The sequence below is a fragment of the Carassius carassius genome, chromosome 1 (assembly GCF_963082965.1).
Source record: "Carassius carassius chromosome 1, fCarCar2.1, whole genome shotgun sequence".
In the NCBI taxonomy this organism is placed as follows: Eukaryota; Metazoa; Chordata; class Actinopteri; order Cypriniformes; family Cyprinidae; genus Carassius; species Carassius carassius.
In genome coordinates, this window is record NC_081755.1 from 43,808,245 (window position 1) to 43,826,396 (window position 18,152).

General features: G+C 38.0%; 2 protein-coding genes across 7 annotated transcripts in view; both read right to left on the bottom strand.

Annotated features, from left to right (window-relative positions):
• Positions 1–18,152, bottom strand: part of LOC132151902 (Fc receptor-like protein 5) — a 628,771-nt gene that overhangs the window by 40,209 nt on the left and 570,410 nt on the right. The gene's annotated exons all lie outside the window — the stretch shown is intronic.
• Positions 661–17,548, bottom strand: LOC132152067 (platelet-derived growth factor subunit A-like). Of its 2 annotated transcripts, XM_059560745.1 has the most exons (8): positions 17,322–17,548; positions 17,166–17,252; positions 16,151–16,247; positions 9,602–9,727; positions 7,558–7,748; positions 2,428–2,557; positions 1,898–2,025; positions 661–999 (listed from the first exon to the last, which is right to left on the bottom strand). In XM_059560745.1, the coding sequence occupies exons 2-7, from the start codon at positions 17,226–17,228 to the stop codon at positions 1,943–1,945; spliced, it is 690 nt and encodes a 229-aa protein (XP_059416728.1). In that variant the 5' UTR covers positions 17,229–17,252; positions 17,322–17,548; the 3' UTR covers positions 661–999; positions 1,898–1,942. The 2 variants fall into 2 exon arrangements, with proteins under 2 accessions (XP_059416728.1, XP_059416737.1); XM_059560754.1 differs by lacking the exon at positions 1,898–2,025 and having other exon boundaries at positions 17,166–17,548.

Sequence of the window (18,152 nt, forward strand, 5' to 3'; positions counted from 1 at the left end):
CCTGCGGATACTGTATAGCATTTACTCTCAATGGGTCATTTTATCCCATCATACAACCATTACATCACAAGAACAGAAACGCAATACATAAACATACTTCCTGCCTGATTCTACATTAGCATTATAAATATATTTTAACAAAAATAAAGCATCTTTCCAAAACTGTCTCTTACATGACACATATTTCCAGGATAATTTGCTGTAAAATATAAGCAAGAATGTATTGAAATATTGAGAAAAATTTTACTGATAATACTTCCAGATCAATGAAGATGAGCTCTTCTTACATTGGACTGAGAAACGAAGAGTGTGAGAAAGAGAGATCGCATACATAAATAATTTATTCTGCCTTACACTGCCTTCTGGAAGTCTTGTTCACGGACAGGCAGTAGAGCTTCGGGAGGACAAAACTTTCTAGAGGCACACTGGAAATGGCAGTTTCAATGTTCTGGACCCAATTGTACTAAGGTAGAGAACAACAGAAAATTGTGTCTTCCATTTTAGCAAGGTAATTTGAAAGCACATCCTTTAATATGTTCATCCTCTTTTTACATTACTGGAGTCCATTAGTTAGTCCATCCTTAACAGGCATCTAGACTCCCTCTTGAGCAGATCCAAACACAAGCATGTGAAATTCATGGTCTATTCAAATTCAAGACTTTCTCCTCATCTTTGACCTTTAAGAAAGTCTTACACATGAACAACAGGGAATCAACACAAACATCGTCCTTTTCAGTTTCGTTTCTGCCCAGTGTTTGACCACTTAATAATTAACTGAATACCAATCTTGTTTGTCTTCAGTGTTTGACAGAGTACATAGAAAGCACCTTTGGTGTTGTATTTGTGTATAATGTTCCTCTGGATACAGTATCTTTTTTTAAACAGCAATGGGGTCAGTAGGGTCAGAGTTCAGAGGTCAAAGTCCCAGTGCTGCTGTAGCATTACATAGCCACTGTTGTCCTTCGATTGCTTGTTTGATGTGGTTTCACCTCATGTCCACTGGAGGAAGAGAAAGGAAACAAAATAACCGTTAACAAACAATCATGTTTTCAGAATGATTAGATTGTGATTTTTTTCTTTAGTAAGACATGCGGTTTGTTTGAGTGACACATATCCACCAGGCAGTGATTTGAATGTGTATTATTGGACAATCTGTGCACAATTAAGAAAGAAAGAACAATGTGAAAGGAACAATCTTTGTGATCAAGTTCACCAAACCATCAATCCACACATTTTTCATACACAAACACTCAAAAATGATGCCAACCACACAAGCTCCGTTCCAAAACCTATTGAGTTGCAGAGCATTTTAAGATAACAAACAAAATTTATTGGAATAAATGGGATTTGAGTATTTGAGTGGCGTGTGAAGATGCGGCCTATGAAAAGCTTTCAAACCAGCCACTTTAATGTTGCCTTAGGGTGTCAAATTCAGTTCCTGGAGGGCCACTGCCCTGCAGAGTTTAGTTTCATCCCGAATTAAACACATCTGAACCAGTTAATTAAGGTCTTCAGTCTCACTAGCAACTTCCAGGCAGTGGGATTGGAGCTGGTTGGATCTAAACTCTACAGGACAGTGGCTCTCCAGGACCAAAGCTTGACACATGTGCCTTAGAAGGTAGATGCCTATGACTAGGTGGAAGACAGAAAGGCAGCTCACTTGGTTTTGAAATGGAGCTAAATTATATACATGATGAGCAAAGCTTGTTTCATAAAACAAGTTGCATCAAACAGACAATCCCGTGATCCATGCAGCAAAGTGAAACACAGCACAGTGCAAACGTCTCTCTCGCTCAGTGTTGCGTGACTCTGATTGAACTTCTCACTCCTTCTCCTGATCAGTTCATGCCAATGATTGGTTGCGAAGTGGCTGTAATTCTGTCCACAGCTGTCCTACCTGCAGGATATTTTGGTCCGTTGAGTAATAGGAAAGGTTTGCTTTTTATTGAATATCCTTGTTGATCTGTGCTGCCACTGCTTGCTTTCTGTGTTTCCGTTTTTTACCATTTTTAACTGTGCGTGGGCCTGGAAACACAAGTTTGGGGAAAGGTACAAGCCAGATGATGGGCAGAATGTGGTTGAGTAGAAAAAAAGAAATCGAGCAAGAAAGATTAAAAAGAAAGAATTTATGGCCTCGGGGAGGTGTGAAACAGACTGCTTCATAAATATAAAAGAAACCTGTTGACCCTGAAGGAGAACCTTCAGACACACTTCTACGTGTTTCAGCATTTGCACACATCTGTGGTCTTTCTTATCCATTCAATTGCATCATTGCTCAGCACAGTTAAACACAAGCTCACACTGGTGTATTTGTCTGCGGTGACAGCACAATGCCAAAGGCTGCCAAGTGCACAATCCATAGCAAAATAATCATTCAAGATCAGGCCAAACATTCGGTGTATGCATGTGTATGTGTGACATATGTACCTGTGTCTGCTTCTGCGTGCTCGATCACGTGATGCTGTGACGTGCACACACATTCCAAATGATCCTCTAACCGGACAAGCACCTCCTTCAATTTTGGTTTCTTACGCGATGCAAACTCTACCTTCGCCACCTGGAAAAAGAGAGAAAGATCAGGTTAGGTTAGCAATGAATAGTTTTTCAGAGTGTTGGAGTAGCATACGGGCTTGACAGCAAAGATTCTTAACTGTTAAGGTAGTACATGCTCAGTTAGCTCCAAACCCTGCCAAATGGTAATAGGCAACAGTGGAAAAATTTGTCGAACAATTCCTGGGCAATAAGCCCAAAACAGTTACATGTTCCACAGTTAAAGCCCCACTGCAGCACACTAAACTCAAATTAACCATCCAGCCTTAAACGGGTCGACTCGTGTCTTTTGTTGTGTTAATTTGAATGCTTAGCCCTCCATTTCTTCTCACTGTTCTGCTAATGCTTGGCTGAATATTCTTTGAAAGCTGTATGGACGTGGCTGTGTGCAAGATGGAACAGAAGACTGAAAGTGGAGCATACCCGGGAGTCTGGGACATAAGGCAGTGGTTCCCGAAAACGTTTCTGGACCAGTCCTCTCAACTCTGCACATTTTGCATGTCTCCTTTGTCGACAAACCAATTTTAAGATCTTGGAGTCTCTACTAATGAGCTGATGGGTTAAGTCAAGTGTGTTTAAGGAGAAATGCTGTGCAGTGTTGAGGGCTCCAGGAACATGGTTGGAAACTACTCTGAAACCACTAGAAAAATTATGTTGACTTTTGCGGTCCCATCTTAAGTTCAAATAAGTTCCATCTTTTGAAAAAAATATTTTGAAAGGAATGGCATTCCACTTGATCCATCTGAAATGACATAGAAAGCGATCAAACCACCACGGTTTGAGTGTGCACAATAGGACTGCACATTTGCAATGCATCAGCCAAACATTCAAGTATGCATCGGTGTGCTTCCATGGAGTATTTTTTTGGCTTCGAACACAATCACTAAATTCAGTGCATGACTCACAGAGTGCATATAAAAACTCAGTCTACCATGCAAGTGCAATTGGTGTAACATTATGGAACAAATGATGCAACACTTGGAAACTCCCACAAACCTATAGAGAGACAGTGAAACAGGCCTGTTTCGGTGACTCCGTCCACCCGGTTATACCTCTTTTCCTCTGTCTGCAGCCCACCTCTCCCTCCTCTTGGACATTCTTATGCTTGGTTATATTTACAGAGCCAAGTCTAAAACTGCCCGTGGCGTGCAAGAATGTTCTGCGACTGAGGATGAATGGTGAGACAGACTCCAAGGGGCTTGAGAACTGGTCGGGGGTTGGGTAAGGGGTTCAGTAAAGGGTCATAATAATAATAATAATAAAAAAAGAGTCCCTGCACCATCCCTTGCTGGCCCCCGCCCCAATATTCTTGTTCAAATTCAATTTATCAGTGCTTTTGCATCACGGTTTCAAGTCCAAACTTCACACATGTGCTTGGCCACATACTCGAATGCGCTTTATAAAAAGGCCCAAGTTTCTCAGGAGGCCCTTCCAAGCTCTATTTATAAACTACTGTGCTTTACGCCGCAATGAAAGCCCTGCGAAATCCCAGCGCAGTGCTCTAATGGTGTGACATCTGATCCAGCCCCGGCTCCAGCAACCCCAACCCCCTCTGACTCGCCCTGCACTCTGTGAGGACTATTGTCCTGGCAGTTCCCCGCAAGAAAGGTTGATAAAGAAAGGGTGAGAGAAAGAACGGGCATCAGGAGAGGTGCATCATGGGTAATTAGCATGGGAACAAAGGGAACTGGACACATAGCCAAGGGACAAGCAGTTTTGTTGCACATCTGTCAGTGGGTAAATCTGACGACAAAATGCTGTGGATAAAGCAAAACCGAGAGCTGCAGAAAGAGCGGGGGGTCCGATGGCAGGCAGGCGACTGGTGGGGCGACCCCGAAAAGAAAGAGGGGTGTGGGAAGCAAGCGTTCTTATTGAGTGAGTGACAAAGAGAGGCCTGAACAGGACAAGGATGCTGGGAGGGGGGAAAATAAGGGAAACTTTAATCTCATGACCTGCATGTCTAGAGTTACAGAAAGAGTATGGGTGAAATATCTGCTGTGAAACACACTGGCACCCAGACAATCACGAAGATAAGGAGAAAAGGTGATCTAATCTGTGCACTTCCTGCCGTAGCCCTTTAAAAATGTCCATAATCACCAGCAGAAAGAGCGAAAAGATGGAAAGAACACAGAATTATAGATATGACAGCAATTACAGCTCACCACATGCAAAGAAAAACAAACAAAGAAGAGAGAGAGAGAAGGGAGAACTCGGTTTTCTTTCTTTCATTTCAAATCATTTTGGGATTTTTGAATAATCTTTCAATGATCCTCAGTTAAATATGCATTCAAAATTATGTTATAAGATTTATAAATAATATATTATTTAAATACTTCATCAAACTTTTTAAAATCCTCTTTAATGCCCATTTACTTCTATTGTACTTACATGTGCATTACTGTAATCGTGGAAAGAAATTCATTTAAGCCAAAGACTACATGCTTTTGTCAATTTATAGATGATATATTACTATGTAACTTCACAGGCAGATGAATGGCAGAATCAAATCATGAGACAGCATTAACATGAGCTTACTGTAAATGTTGAACACAGAGCTATGTTGTTCAGTTTTTGTCAGCTACATCAGCCTTTCCACTCCAATACAACAGGCTCTTTTGGCATATTTTGCTGTATTTTCTGTATTAATACCACATTCATTCGATTTAGCACTATTTGTGTTTCCTTAGTTTTTGCGTCACATATGGGGCCCGTACCCTCACTAACCTGGGCCATTTGAGGCACTTGAATACCCAAAAACAACACTTGCAACACACCTCGTTCTTCCAGTTCCAGTATAAACCATGTATGATTTCCCTTCATACCCACCTCCAAATCCGGCTCATCCAAAAACATAACACTAGCCTTTCGGACCACATCACATGCTGTATTCTTACACTCACTTGCAAACATTCCAAATCAGGAATATCCTCACTTAGTCTCTTCATTAGGAAAGAACAGCGGTGTGCTTAGAAACTTTAGCAGTCCGATTACCAGAGATGAAAATAAAATAAACATCATTCGCACACTCAGCTTCCTATCCAGATATTCTTACTTTAAGGAAACCACAGTGGCCTTGTTCATTGATGCGGAGGAAAAGTTTTTCAGGTTGGGTTCAGGTATACTGATTCATAGATGGAGCGATATGACAAAAAACCATCTCCCTGTAAACCATATAATGAGACTTTAAGAAGAGACCTAAAATGATAGTGAAATAATGAACTATTAAAGTAATATTGGACCCCATTGAAGAGAAGTGAAACTCATACAGGTTTGTAAAGACATGAAGGCTAGTAAATGATGCCATAATCCACGACAATTCCCTATCGGCTTTCTGCTGTTTTAACAGATGTTTAAATGTGTCCTCTTCTCACACTACAGGTCTGATCTGAATCTCCTCACTGTAAAACGAGGTTTGTTCTGTCTAGGGTCCAACTCTTCTCCCCTCCCCCGGTGCTTCACTGCAGCACCTGTTGATGTAATACTGTGTGATCATGTTTGCATGCAAGTGTGTGTGTGTGTGTCTGTTAGCAAGGCTACTAGACAAACTGCAACACAGCAGTTCTGGGTAAATCATTAGTACTGTACACCGGGACGATAGCAAGAAGGAAAGTTAAGGGAAAATTAGGTCAAACAGAGACTGTACAGAAGAGGAATGCACAGAAGAAAATGTAACACTCATTAGACTCACAGAAATCTTGATTTCAGTTAAAAAACGCAAATGTCTTTTTGATAAAACCATGTGCATGTGTTGCATCTAACCTGAAAATGTATATTTTCGCATCTGATTTGAATTAAAGCTGCAAATGTATGTCATATTTTATTGCTGATTTGAAATTTGTTACTGAAACAGCCAAAAGGTTTGGAGATTTCAGTCCAAACTCAAGCAGATAGGAGCTGTGCTAGCATGATAAGAATGGCTAATGTGTGAACTGACTTGCCTTAAAGCTATCAAGTCCTGTTACACTTCACATAACAGCTCAATCACTACTGAGAGAGACAGAAGGAGAGAGAGAGAGAGAGAGAGAGACTAAATGGCAGAGAAAATATGAAGAAATATAAATGGATTGCAAAAGAGAAGTTCATGGAGCAGAAAAAAGGCAGAGAGAGATAGATAGACAGACAAACAAGACAAGGATAGATAGAGAGACAGACAGACAGACAGACAGATAGGTGAAGTTTAACTCCAGTAAGTGTCGATAGACTCATTATCTGGTGTTATGTTCCACACCCAGCAGTGTTTCCTTTGAAACAAGCTTATCACTGCAATGAACCAAAGTACAGCAGAAATGTGGCCAAGCACTCACTCACTCACACACTCTCACACACTCTCACACACTCTCACACACTCTCACACACTCTCACACACTCTCACACACACACACACACACACACACACACACACACACACACACACACACTCCCTGTGCAGCGAGGCCTATTTACAGTCTGTCTTTTTTAAATCACGGCTCTGAACAGCAGTAGCTTGTGCAGACCTGCTTCTTTTTTAGGATGAGAAGGAAAAAGTGAGGGAAGGGTAAATACATCTCTTAAGATTATTTGCTCAAATATAGCTGGAAAGAAACACACATAATATATTCTCGTCCCATCCCTGTGCTCAGAGCTGGAAAAGAAAAAAACTGCATAAAAGACTAACATCTGTATTAATTTTATGCGGAAAAATGGAAGGTGCTTTACAATCAACTAAACATCCATTCAGAAGATTGCGGAATATGAATAAATAAACACAAGGAACGGAATAAAAAAAATGTTCATATAAATACATACATACTACTGTCGAAAAGTTTGGGGTTGGTAAGATTTAATGTAAAGTCTCTTATACTAACCAAGACTACATTTACGCGATTCAAAATACAGCAAAACAGTAATATTGTGAAATTTTGGGGATGTGGCTTGGAGTAGTTGTGGCCCTGATATCTATACTGCTTAAGATATGAAATCAACATTGTCTTAAATGGCTCAACAGGACTGTTGGTGCATTGCTCTTACCTTGACAGTACGGTGCTGTTTTTTGGAGGGGTGACAACGCATGTTTCCGGTGTTGCAGCAGCCTGTACAGCGTTTCACCTCCACACACGAAGGCCATATTAGGAAGTTTGCTGCGGTGGGATCCACTTGACTGCGGGGGATCTCATAGACCACTGTCCGTGTCTTGCACATGGCGGGCACTGCTTCCTCTACTGGATGCAAGAAATGAGGACGCATGGATAAATGAATACATTAGAACAAATTCAAGGCAAAGAGTATTCAAACAAACAAAATCGCACAAAAAACAAACAAAAAAAAACAGAATCTCAACACACTAAACTAAATAAATAAAGAAAATAATGAAATAAAATGAAATAATACTTCATGGCTTATGAATATGGTAATCATTAAGTACCATGGCATTGTGCTTTATTAACTAGCTAAAGCTTCAAAAAACGCATAAAAAAGGCACAATAATATGTAATTATTCAGTACCATGGCATTAATATTTGATGCCATCATTAAATTATGGTATAATTATACTTTATTAACTAGCTCAAGCTTAATCATACAAACTAAACTAGACTAAAAATATAATGGCACATGAATATGTAATTATTCAGTACTGTGGCATTAATATTAGATTCCATCATTACACTACGGTATAATAATTCTTTATTAATTAGCTCAAGCTTAATCATACAAACTAAACTAAAATATAATATAAACCACCATGGCATTAACGTTTGATGCCATCATTATAATATAGTATAATTATACTGTATTAATTATAATTAACTCATTCACACAAACACACTAAAAGAAAATAAAGTAAAAAATAAAGTCAAATTTAATTAAATGAAAAACTACCAGGTCACATGATTAAGGTAATCATTCAGTACCAGTTTTTCAGTTCATTTTTGGGAGAAATTTTGCTTGTATGCTTCTCTAAAACTAAAACTGCATGAGTGGCAAATATTAAAGAGGGTTTTTAATATCTCTGAGCCTCTGTATTTACCTAGACCAAAATAAGATCAACCACAGCATATTCGATCTGCAGGTTTATGCTCTTTCAAAAATGGCACACCGCTATTCTGAGGCCTGAATGGTTTTTCTGTGCGTTTAAGTTAGTGATTGGAAGGTACAGAGAGGCCAGAATATCCCAACACACACACACACACGCGCTGCTGCGCTCCACGGTTGATGTGAAGGGGAAGGAAGAGCGCATGTCAGAGCTCTGTGTGCCAGTGTGAACTCTGTTCAGTTCAACGAGCTGTGACATGAACTTTGAATGTTTGGAATTTCCTGGCTCGGATCCATTTGTGACCTCACAAGTACCCCCAATCAAAATACTCTCACGTACAATCAAATAAAGAGGTGCTCTCCAATTATTGTGATTTCCTGAATAAAACTGTCATTTTCTACTTTTTATATCCTCAACACTGGAATTGCACCAATCGTAGATGCTTGTGTTACATAAAATCCTGACTATAACATTATTAGGAGAGTTCTGGGGTTTATCAAATCAATTCCGGTCAGTTCAATAATTTAATATTCTTGTCTTCAAATAGATACATTCCATAAATACATTTTCAAATAGAAAACAGCAATTTTAAATCCTAATGACATTTCATAACATTACTGTTATTATTGTATTTGAAAAACAAATCATTAAAAAAAATGTGCCCGACTTTTTGAATGGTGTAGAGTATTGTGTATTGTGTTATATTTTCTCATGCAAGATTTGCATTTTCAATACTAGGATGTTTGTTGCCAGATTGTTGCTCTCAGGCCATTGCTATATGGTTGTTAAGGTGTTTTTTGTGCATTGCATGACAAGTTAAGCACTAAAAATGCAAATGATACCATGGCACTAGTTTATCTATTATCAGTGAAGCACCATAAATGAACAATCGTTCTGCCAAGCAATGCAGTTCATGAACTGTTTATGGTTGCCAAGCATTCATCAAATGAGATTCCAGAGACAGAAGTGCTTATTTATGAAATACTTCTGAAACTGAACGCTGTCATGAAGAGTGACATGTCTTTGAGCAGCAGGTCTTACCGACACTCCTCTTCCGTCTGTGGGACAGCTGCAGACTCTTGAGATCTGAGGAAGCGGCCTTGTATGAGTGATGGCTCTTCTGATGGTGCTTCTGTTTGACCTCCTCAATCACCTCATTTCCAGGACCTCATCAAAACACAGGTTATCCATATTACTTTCATGTTACTCAGCGAAAAGACAAATCACTTTTTCCCCCCTTTAAAGCCAAGATGAATCCACAATGAGGCTATTGAAATTCTCCAGCAGATGCCCTGAAGCCTTCAGAGGCGAAACGGCATTGCCGTGAGTGGCACCAAAGCATGAAATAATTTAATTTTCCCACAAACAATGGCTGCTTTATTCACGAGCTTAATTGGAAATTCATCATGATGGATTTCTGGAGGAACGATGTCATTTTGGCCCTGAATGTGGTTGCCAAGTTTATTATAATGTCTTATGTCGCATTGACATGCCTGGAGAACAATTCTGAACTCCTGACAACCTCAGTGGATTTGCTACTGGCACAAATGATTAAGACAGCCATTCTAGACTATTTAAAGAAGAGGCGGGACTGTACGACTCCTGAATACAATATCAGTCCATTTATTAAGTGCTGTTTAAACAACCCACGGTGCATATGAAGCTTCACATTAATAATACGTTTGAATTGCTCATGTGACATAACCAAAAACACAGAGCATGACAACTTATACACAAAGCGCTTTCCATGAATGAATTAAGAGTTTGGTAAGGATAGCTCACCCAAAAGTGAAAAGTCTGTCATCCTCATGTTGTTTCAAACCTACGGAGCCCCGCACATGACATGCAGGAAAAAATATAAGGCTAAATCGTGTGTACGATTTACTAATTCGTTCCCTCAATGTACTAAAACGTGCACACGATTACTATTGCGTTCCCTCGATTTATAAATTGTGCACACGATTTACTAATTCGTTCCCTCGATTTGCACACAATTTATTTCTTTTTTCTTGCATGTCATGTGCGGGGCTCCGTACAAACCTATTTATTTAAAAATTAAAAGATATTTTGAAGAATGTTGGTAATTTAACAGCCGCTGGTTTCCACTGAATTCACAGTATGGAAAGAATACTGTTTGATTACCAACATTCTTCAAAATATCTTAATTTGTGCTCAATAGAAACTCGTACAGGAGTTAGGAACAACATGAGGGTGAAGAAATGACAGAATTTTAATCATTTCTCAATCATTTTCTCTCATCAGATTTTATTTATTTCTATACTTGGTATATTTTTATTCATTTTGATTGTTCACATATTGTTTTATACAGTAAAAAAATGCAAATATATATATATATATATATATATATATATATATAGCCTTTATACTGTATATTGCAAATATTATCTATGTATAAAAAATATTTGTGAATAATGAAAACAATTAAAAATGTATTTTTTAATTAAAAACAAAAATAATAAAACAATTGTTTTCGAATAGATGTAAATAAATTTTTCCATATAACATTTTTTATTCATTTTTTAGTTTAATTTGGTTAAACTGAGGATAGACAGACAGACAGACAGACAGACAGACAGACAGATAGATAGATGATAGATGATAGATAGATAGATAGATAGATAGATAGATAGATAGATAGATAGATAGATAGATAGATAGATAGATAGATAGATAGATAGATAGATAGATAGATAGATAGATAGATGTGTGTATATGTAACATTAATACACTACAGAACATTTCAGAGTAAAATGGTTATCTGATATTGTTCTATTTCAGCTGGGTTTAGTTTACACAAGTGTTCAGTGTGGTTAAACATCAAACTGGCTAATCTGTGAGTAACTGAAGAACTGCGCCCAGCTCTGAGCCGTGAGGAATGCTGAGAGAGCAAAGCACCCAAACACACTCTCTCAACTTAAAAGACTGCATGACCACACACACACACACACACAGTCCTGAAGCAGGAAACGCAAGTGACATGTCAACAAAAGCCCCACTCTGTTCTGTGTCTCTCGTCCGTCTCATCTTTCCTACCAAATGGAAGGCCATTGTTTTTAAGTTGTTTTTCAGACTCAGTCAAAGAGTGCGCGCTGACCCGCAGAGAGAGCGAGTTCAGCATTTGATCCTGCACAACACACCTTATCTCATGTTCACATCAAAACTCAGTGTTATGATGTCAAACTCAAGAACTCTGCTTTGTTCACACAAAAACACAAGACGACCATCAGAACGATAATGCAGATGTCAGAGCACGCTTAAAGGGATACTCCACCCCAAAATGAAAATGTTGTCATTAATCACTTACCCCCATGTCTTTCCAAACCCGTAAAAGCTTTGTTCATCTTCGGGACACAATTTAAGATACTTTGGATAAAAACCGGGAGGCTTCTAACTGTCCCATAGACTGCCAAGTAAATTACATTGTCAAGGTCCAGAAAAGTATGAAAAGCATCGTCAGAATAGTCCATCTGCTATCAGTGATTCAACCGTAACCTTATGAAGTGACGAGAATACTGTTATATACTGTTAAATGTTAAATAACAACTTTATTCAACAATTCCTTTGTCAACAGCCTCCTCTGTGTCTCTCCACATCACCGTATTCTGCGTATGCTCTTCTGTGTCAGCCGCACCACAAGGATGCGATGTTTTCTTTCAAATCAGAGCTCAATGAATGAATGAATGAATGATGCATTTATATATCGCTTTATTGTGTATTGTTGTACACCCAAAGCCATTTACAATCATGTGGGGGTCTCTCCTCAACCACCACCAGTGTCCAGTATCCACTTGGATGACGCAACGACAGCCACAGGACAACGGCGTCAGTGCGCTCACCACACACTAGCTACAGGAGAGAGAGACAGAGCCAATCAAGTGATTGGGGATTATTAGGAGGCCATGATTGACAAAGACCAAGGGGGCAATTTGGCCAGGACACCAGGGTTACACCCCTTCTCTTTATGAGAAGTGCCATGGGATTTTTAATGACCACAGAGAGTCAGGACCTCGGTTTAACATCTCATCCTAAAGATGGATACATATGGATACGGATACATAAATATATAATATATATATATATATATATATATATATATATATATATATATATATATATATATATATATATATATATAAACAGCGAAACTGAGCAACATTGCTTCATCTTCTTTCAAACCCATATTCAAATGAACACATGAGATCTACAGTGGAGAGGATTTCAGTGAATAATGTCTTAAAATTTGTTTCTGGATTTTTTTTTAATCTTTTTATATGTGTATTGTACCTTCTATTTATTTGGGTGTGTCAGTGGAAAAATAATAAATGTTTTAATTTTCATTTATTTCCTTTGTTTGTTTATTTATTTGTTTGTTTGTTTTGTATACATTACTAATATTTATTTTAGTAACATGTAATCAATAGATATATTAATAGATACAATATAACAATAATTATTCAATTATGTAATGATTGCAAATAAGAAAACGTCCTATCGTTATGCATCTATTTACTCACATTTTAAAATAATAATAATAATAATAATTATTATTATTATTATATCTGAAAAAGTTATAAAAATGTAGCATTATATACCAGCAGATTCTGAACAAAAAATTTACAGATCAAATCAAATGAATATATGTCTTTTGAAAATATTTACTCATATATTATTTAATTAAAATGACACCTCTTATTTATTAAGTGTACTTCCTTTTGTTTATTTAGCTGTCAGCATTACATTGCATTATTTATCAGCAGATTCTAAATCTGTATCTCCTTTTCTTCCCTTATTCTTTCCCGGAAGAAAGAGAGTCATACACATTTGGAAAGACAAATAAGTCATTAAATCGTGACAGAATTATCATTTTCAATGCATTATTCCTTCAACTCCTCTTTAACACTGTAAAACTGACACATTTCCATCAACTATCATGTGACAGGTGATTTTTATCACCATTAGCTTGCAGCACAATAATTACAGGTACGATCTACCTGCAGCGACCCAGTTTTATGTGTCCTCCTCACAACTGAGCGATGCTGATGAAAGCATTCTTCCAGTTATTGTGTAAATTACAGGTTCTGAACTTATAATCTTTGCAGATCTTTAACCACTAGGCCTCTATCATCAAACCCCTCTGTCTCTGACTCTGATCTCTTTCTATGTGTGTGCTTTCTCTGAATGAATTACAAAGGACAACATTAGGATTGAAAGCTGTCCTTTCTTCAAACAAAAGGACGTCCCTCCATCTGTGCTGTTTTCTTCTGGATGTGAAAGCGCAGGGCGGCAGGAGAGGCAGACAGATGGATGTTGATAAGTTAAAAGGCTGCTGGGAGGCGCAGAACAAGTGTGGCCTGTTCCAGGTGAGCGGAGAGGTCACGTGTGCTGACCTCAGTGAAAGAGAGACACCGTTTTCTCCCTAAATCACTGTCACTGCTTTCATGACCTCTAATTATCCATCCATTAGCGGGAGATACCTATCTGTGCTTTCCTCCTCTCATCATTCGCTCCTCGTATGGACAGATGACAAGGTTAGTGCTCTGATCTGAGGCACAGCAGCCCAGTAATGCTTCCTAAATGAGATTAATCAGAACGGAAGATGCTCATAGCTGCTTAAACAATAATAGCAATGATATCGATAGTCACATAAAACACTTCCAATATCTATGAAAGCCCATTTCTGTCACAGATTAAAAAACAAGAAAGGTCATTCTGAAATTTTATATATATATATATATATATATATATATATATATATATATATATATATATATATATATATATATATATAATTTTTTTTTTTTTTTTTTTTATTAAATTTTTTTTTTTTTGCAAGTTTATAACTTGGAATTGCAAGATATAAATAACTTAAGAACTTAATAACTTAAGATATTAATAACTTAATAACTTAAGCAATAACTTTAAAATAACTTACAGAGGTTCAAAATGTGAAGTCGGAATTAAAAGTGAGAATTCCGAGTTTATATTTGACTTTTTTTTCCAAGAATTTTGAGTTTATATTTCAATATTCAGATTTTTTTTCTTGCAATTCAGAGAAAAACTGAGAGAGGTAAAATCAGAACTGCAAGAAATACATTTGCAAATCTAAGAAGAAAGAAAAAGTGCAGTTCATTTTTTTAATTTTTACTGCATGGCAGGAAAAAAAAAATTGAATTGGAAGAATTCACATTTGAAAGAAGCCAGAAGTCTGAAGTTATTTCTCTCATCTCAGAGGGGAAAAAAGCCAGCCAAAAAAGCCAGCCAAATCAGAGTTGATTTTTATTTTTTTATAATTAGTTTTGATCTTAACTTTGGTATCTGAGTGGTTGAAGTTAAGAAACTAAACTTTATGATACAGTGAGCATGAAAAAGCTCCAAGACCTTCTCTTTGACTGACATGCGATGACTTTGAACAGTCTAGACTTTAAAAAGATCTGAAAATATTTCTTCACTGGCGTCAGGCATCTCTTACTAGACTCTGGGTGTCTGACAGACAGCCTGATTTATGAAGACACCAAGAAAAACTAGATTACTAGAGTGCTATATCTATTAGTACTATTTTTATTTTTTTTAAATTAGCTTATTTTTAGGACTACCAAGAATTTTGCACAGCAAAATGTGCAAATGGCTTTAATTAAGTGTGCTCACAATTCTGGAGTACTGTACATTCTGGTGTGAAATGTTATTAGCTAGACGTGTTCCTTGCAGCTGTGGTCAGACTAACCCATAAAGCATGTTAAAGTCACTGTTTTATGCAGTGCACACTGATTGTAACCAACGGAGCCAAAAAGCCCTAAAATTTTTTAAAGGCAGATATTTTCTATCAAACTTCAAAGGAGCCCCACCATCTGATATATTACAAGTGCCTGTGTAAATACCAGCTCAAGTGAGCTCAGACACGGCTCATGTTAGTGATCACTGTAATATTATCCAAACTAAAAGAGAGTGAAGAAGACACAGAATTAGTAGGAGGAGGAAAACAATCAGCAGAACTTGAGATTTCAACCCCGTACGAAGCATATTTCACTCCTGCGTTTTACTGTTAACATCAACACTCCTGTTGCAACATCAAATGCCCAGAGGACTTGTATTTACGAGCCGCTGCTCTGTTATCATTATTCAGCTCGTCCCCCTGCACACCTATCACACCTATGCTCTCACCACAGAAACCAGACTGGTTACCATCATACCCCAAATTACACTGTCTTGCTTTTTTCTGTGTGTGTAATTACCAGTAATTCCCTTGTAAATGAAATTATAGTGGGCAAATGAAACCACTTGTGGACAACTTAAGTATAGGAAAACTCCGTCGTGACATAAGTCTGGACATAAGATCCATGCGTTGCTCTAAAAACAGAAGCAATCTGCGGAGAACTATTTATGGCCAGTATAAATGATACCTTTCGATTGTTTTGTGCCACTCATAAAACACAGCTTCACGGCATTGTGGCAGGTACAACATTAAACTTCAACTGCAACAAACAGCTGTAAATAGCCCTGCCGTGCAGCACATGAGATTAGCTGTCGAACAAAGTGCAGAGAGGTGTCAAGAAGACAATGAGCAGAATTTACCTGGCGAATTTACCTCCAGTAGCCGCTGGAGGTCGCTGATGCTGTTGATTTCGCTGTGGGACAGTCTGTCGATGAACTCTTGAGGGATTGCAAACTCCTGCCGACATAAAAGAGATCGGCGTTTGACAAATCTGGTATTTCTGCGAATCAGCAGCGTGAAAAGTGCAGGAGTCATTATTTAGAGGCATTTTCTAATCACAGCAACTAAAATCGAGTAGCTGCCTACATGTGGAATATTTTACTGTTACGAATTAGAATAATATATGATTTAGCATGTATGGAAATTAAATGTCTTCGGATTTAAGTGGACAAAATATATTACATCTAAATGCCCCCCCTAAGTAAAATGATTGACAATGCCATAAAAATGATCTGGAGTTAAAATGACAACATCTTGAGTACATCAAGCACAAGCCGCGTGTGATGTTTTATTAGGTTTGTCAGTAGGGGGCGGTCTTCAATAGTCAACCCTGTTACCACGAATTTGTGCAGTTATTAAAATAGTTATTTGTATAAATATCACTGTATGCACATGGTTAATAATGAACTAAAAAAAAACACCGAAATCCCTCGAAGATTGTCAGCCCTGTTACTTTTTTTCAATATCCCAACATACAAAAATATAAATAAACTTAAATTTAAGATGAGATGACACAATGCAATTCTTTGTTTGTGGTAGCTATAGGTGTTTTATAAAATTCTTAAAGAACCACCGATTTTGTAAAAGTAGGCTACTGTTAAAAATCTAATAAAAGAACGCTGTAGATATTCCAGAGAACACCCGCAATCACAGTGCGTTGACACCATCAAACATAAATAATGTGTTTCCAAGACACATTTAACATAGATCATTAATACAATCTAGAAAATTACAGGGGAAAAATAATAAAATTGACCTCATTATGATGAGACTGACCATTCGTAAGGTGAATTATATAGTCTAAACCTGGTGTAACAAGCTAGAACTCTTCTATGGATCTAACAAGGTTCCGTTTTAGGATCTTTGGCACTTTACCTCAGCAGCTGCCAGCAGAAGGTGCGAGGTGAGGAGCAAAAAGCAGCAGAATAAGGTTCTCATCTCCTTCCAATGTCAATTTTCCACCTAATAAGAAAGATGCAGACTGTAGGAGCCTTGAACCCGCTCCTGAAGTCAGAGAGTCCAGAACCATACCTTGAAGAGATCCCCCTTTAAGTGACCCGAAGCACCCGCTCAAGTCTACAGAGGAGAATCCAAAGTGTCCTGGTACTCCAGGTGCTGGGACGGGTCCAAATGCGCCCTTTATTGGATCTCAAATGTGTTCTAACTTGCAAAAGGTCGTCATGGCTGTCCAAGCCTGAACAATCCAAAGACAGAACTCCTTTTGCATTGCCTAGGTCAGTATATATAGATTAAAACGCAATGTTTAGACGTAAGTCTGTGCACCTCATATAGAGCTCAGCACTAGATCTTCAAAAAGTATGCCGTCATGCAGTGAAAGTACAATCCCAGGTTAGTATCCATGAATAAAGCAGAAGCAGAGAGCTCAAGAGTTGGTCTTGATCTCTAGAGCTCGTGCACTGAATGCTGTCTCATGCACTTCTGATCTGCGGAATATATGCGCCTCCCCTCGCGCTCCGGTACTCACCGATGAGCGCTCGAGGAGGCGGTTGGCTGGAGCTGCCTGTGAAATTTAACCCTTCAACCCCTTACTCAGGCACTCACATCTCAGATTTGCATGTAAAATGTGTTGACTGAAGCCTTCGTTAAAAACATAATTACAGCACCTGCAACACATTTAGCTGTCACTATTCAAAATAAAGCAAGCATGAACTCGATTTACGTTTTTTTTTTCTTATAAAACAATTATGCAGCAAGGAATCAATATAGCAAATGCGCAATTTGCCGCTAGAAGATATTCCTAACACGTAATTTACGAATGTTCATCTATGTTGCGCGTAGTGATATAGTAACTATGTGAACGGCCTTATGTTGTAACTATGCATTACAAAATAAATAATTTGG

Bases quoted from the DNA above. Each gene is read 5' to 3' on its own strand.
- LOC132152067 (XM_059560745.1), bottom strand. From the start codon at position 17,228: ATGAGAACCTTATTCTGCTGCTTTTTGCTCCTCACCTCGCACCTTCTG. The intron at 2,558-7,557 runs GTAAGAGCAATG...CTCTTTTTCCAG, and splicing joins AACAGCACCGTACTGTCAAG to GTGGCGAAGGTAGAGTTTGC. The intron at 2,026-2,427 runs GTACATATGTCA...TTGTGTTTCCAG, and splicing joins GCACGCAGAAGCAGACACAG to GCCCACGCACAGTTAAAAAT.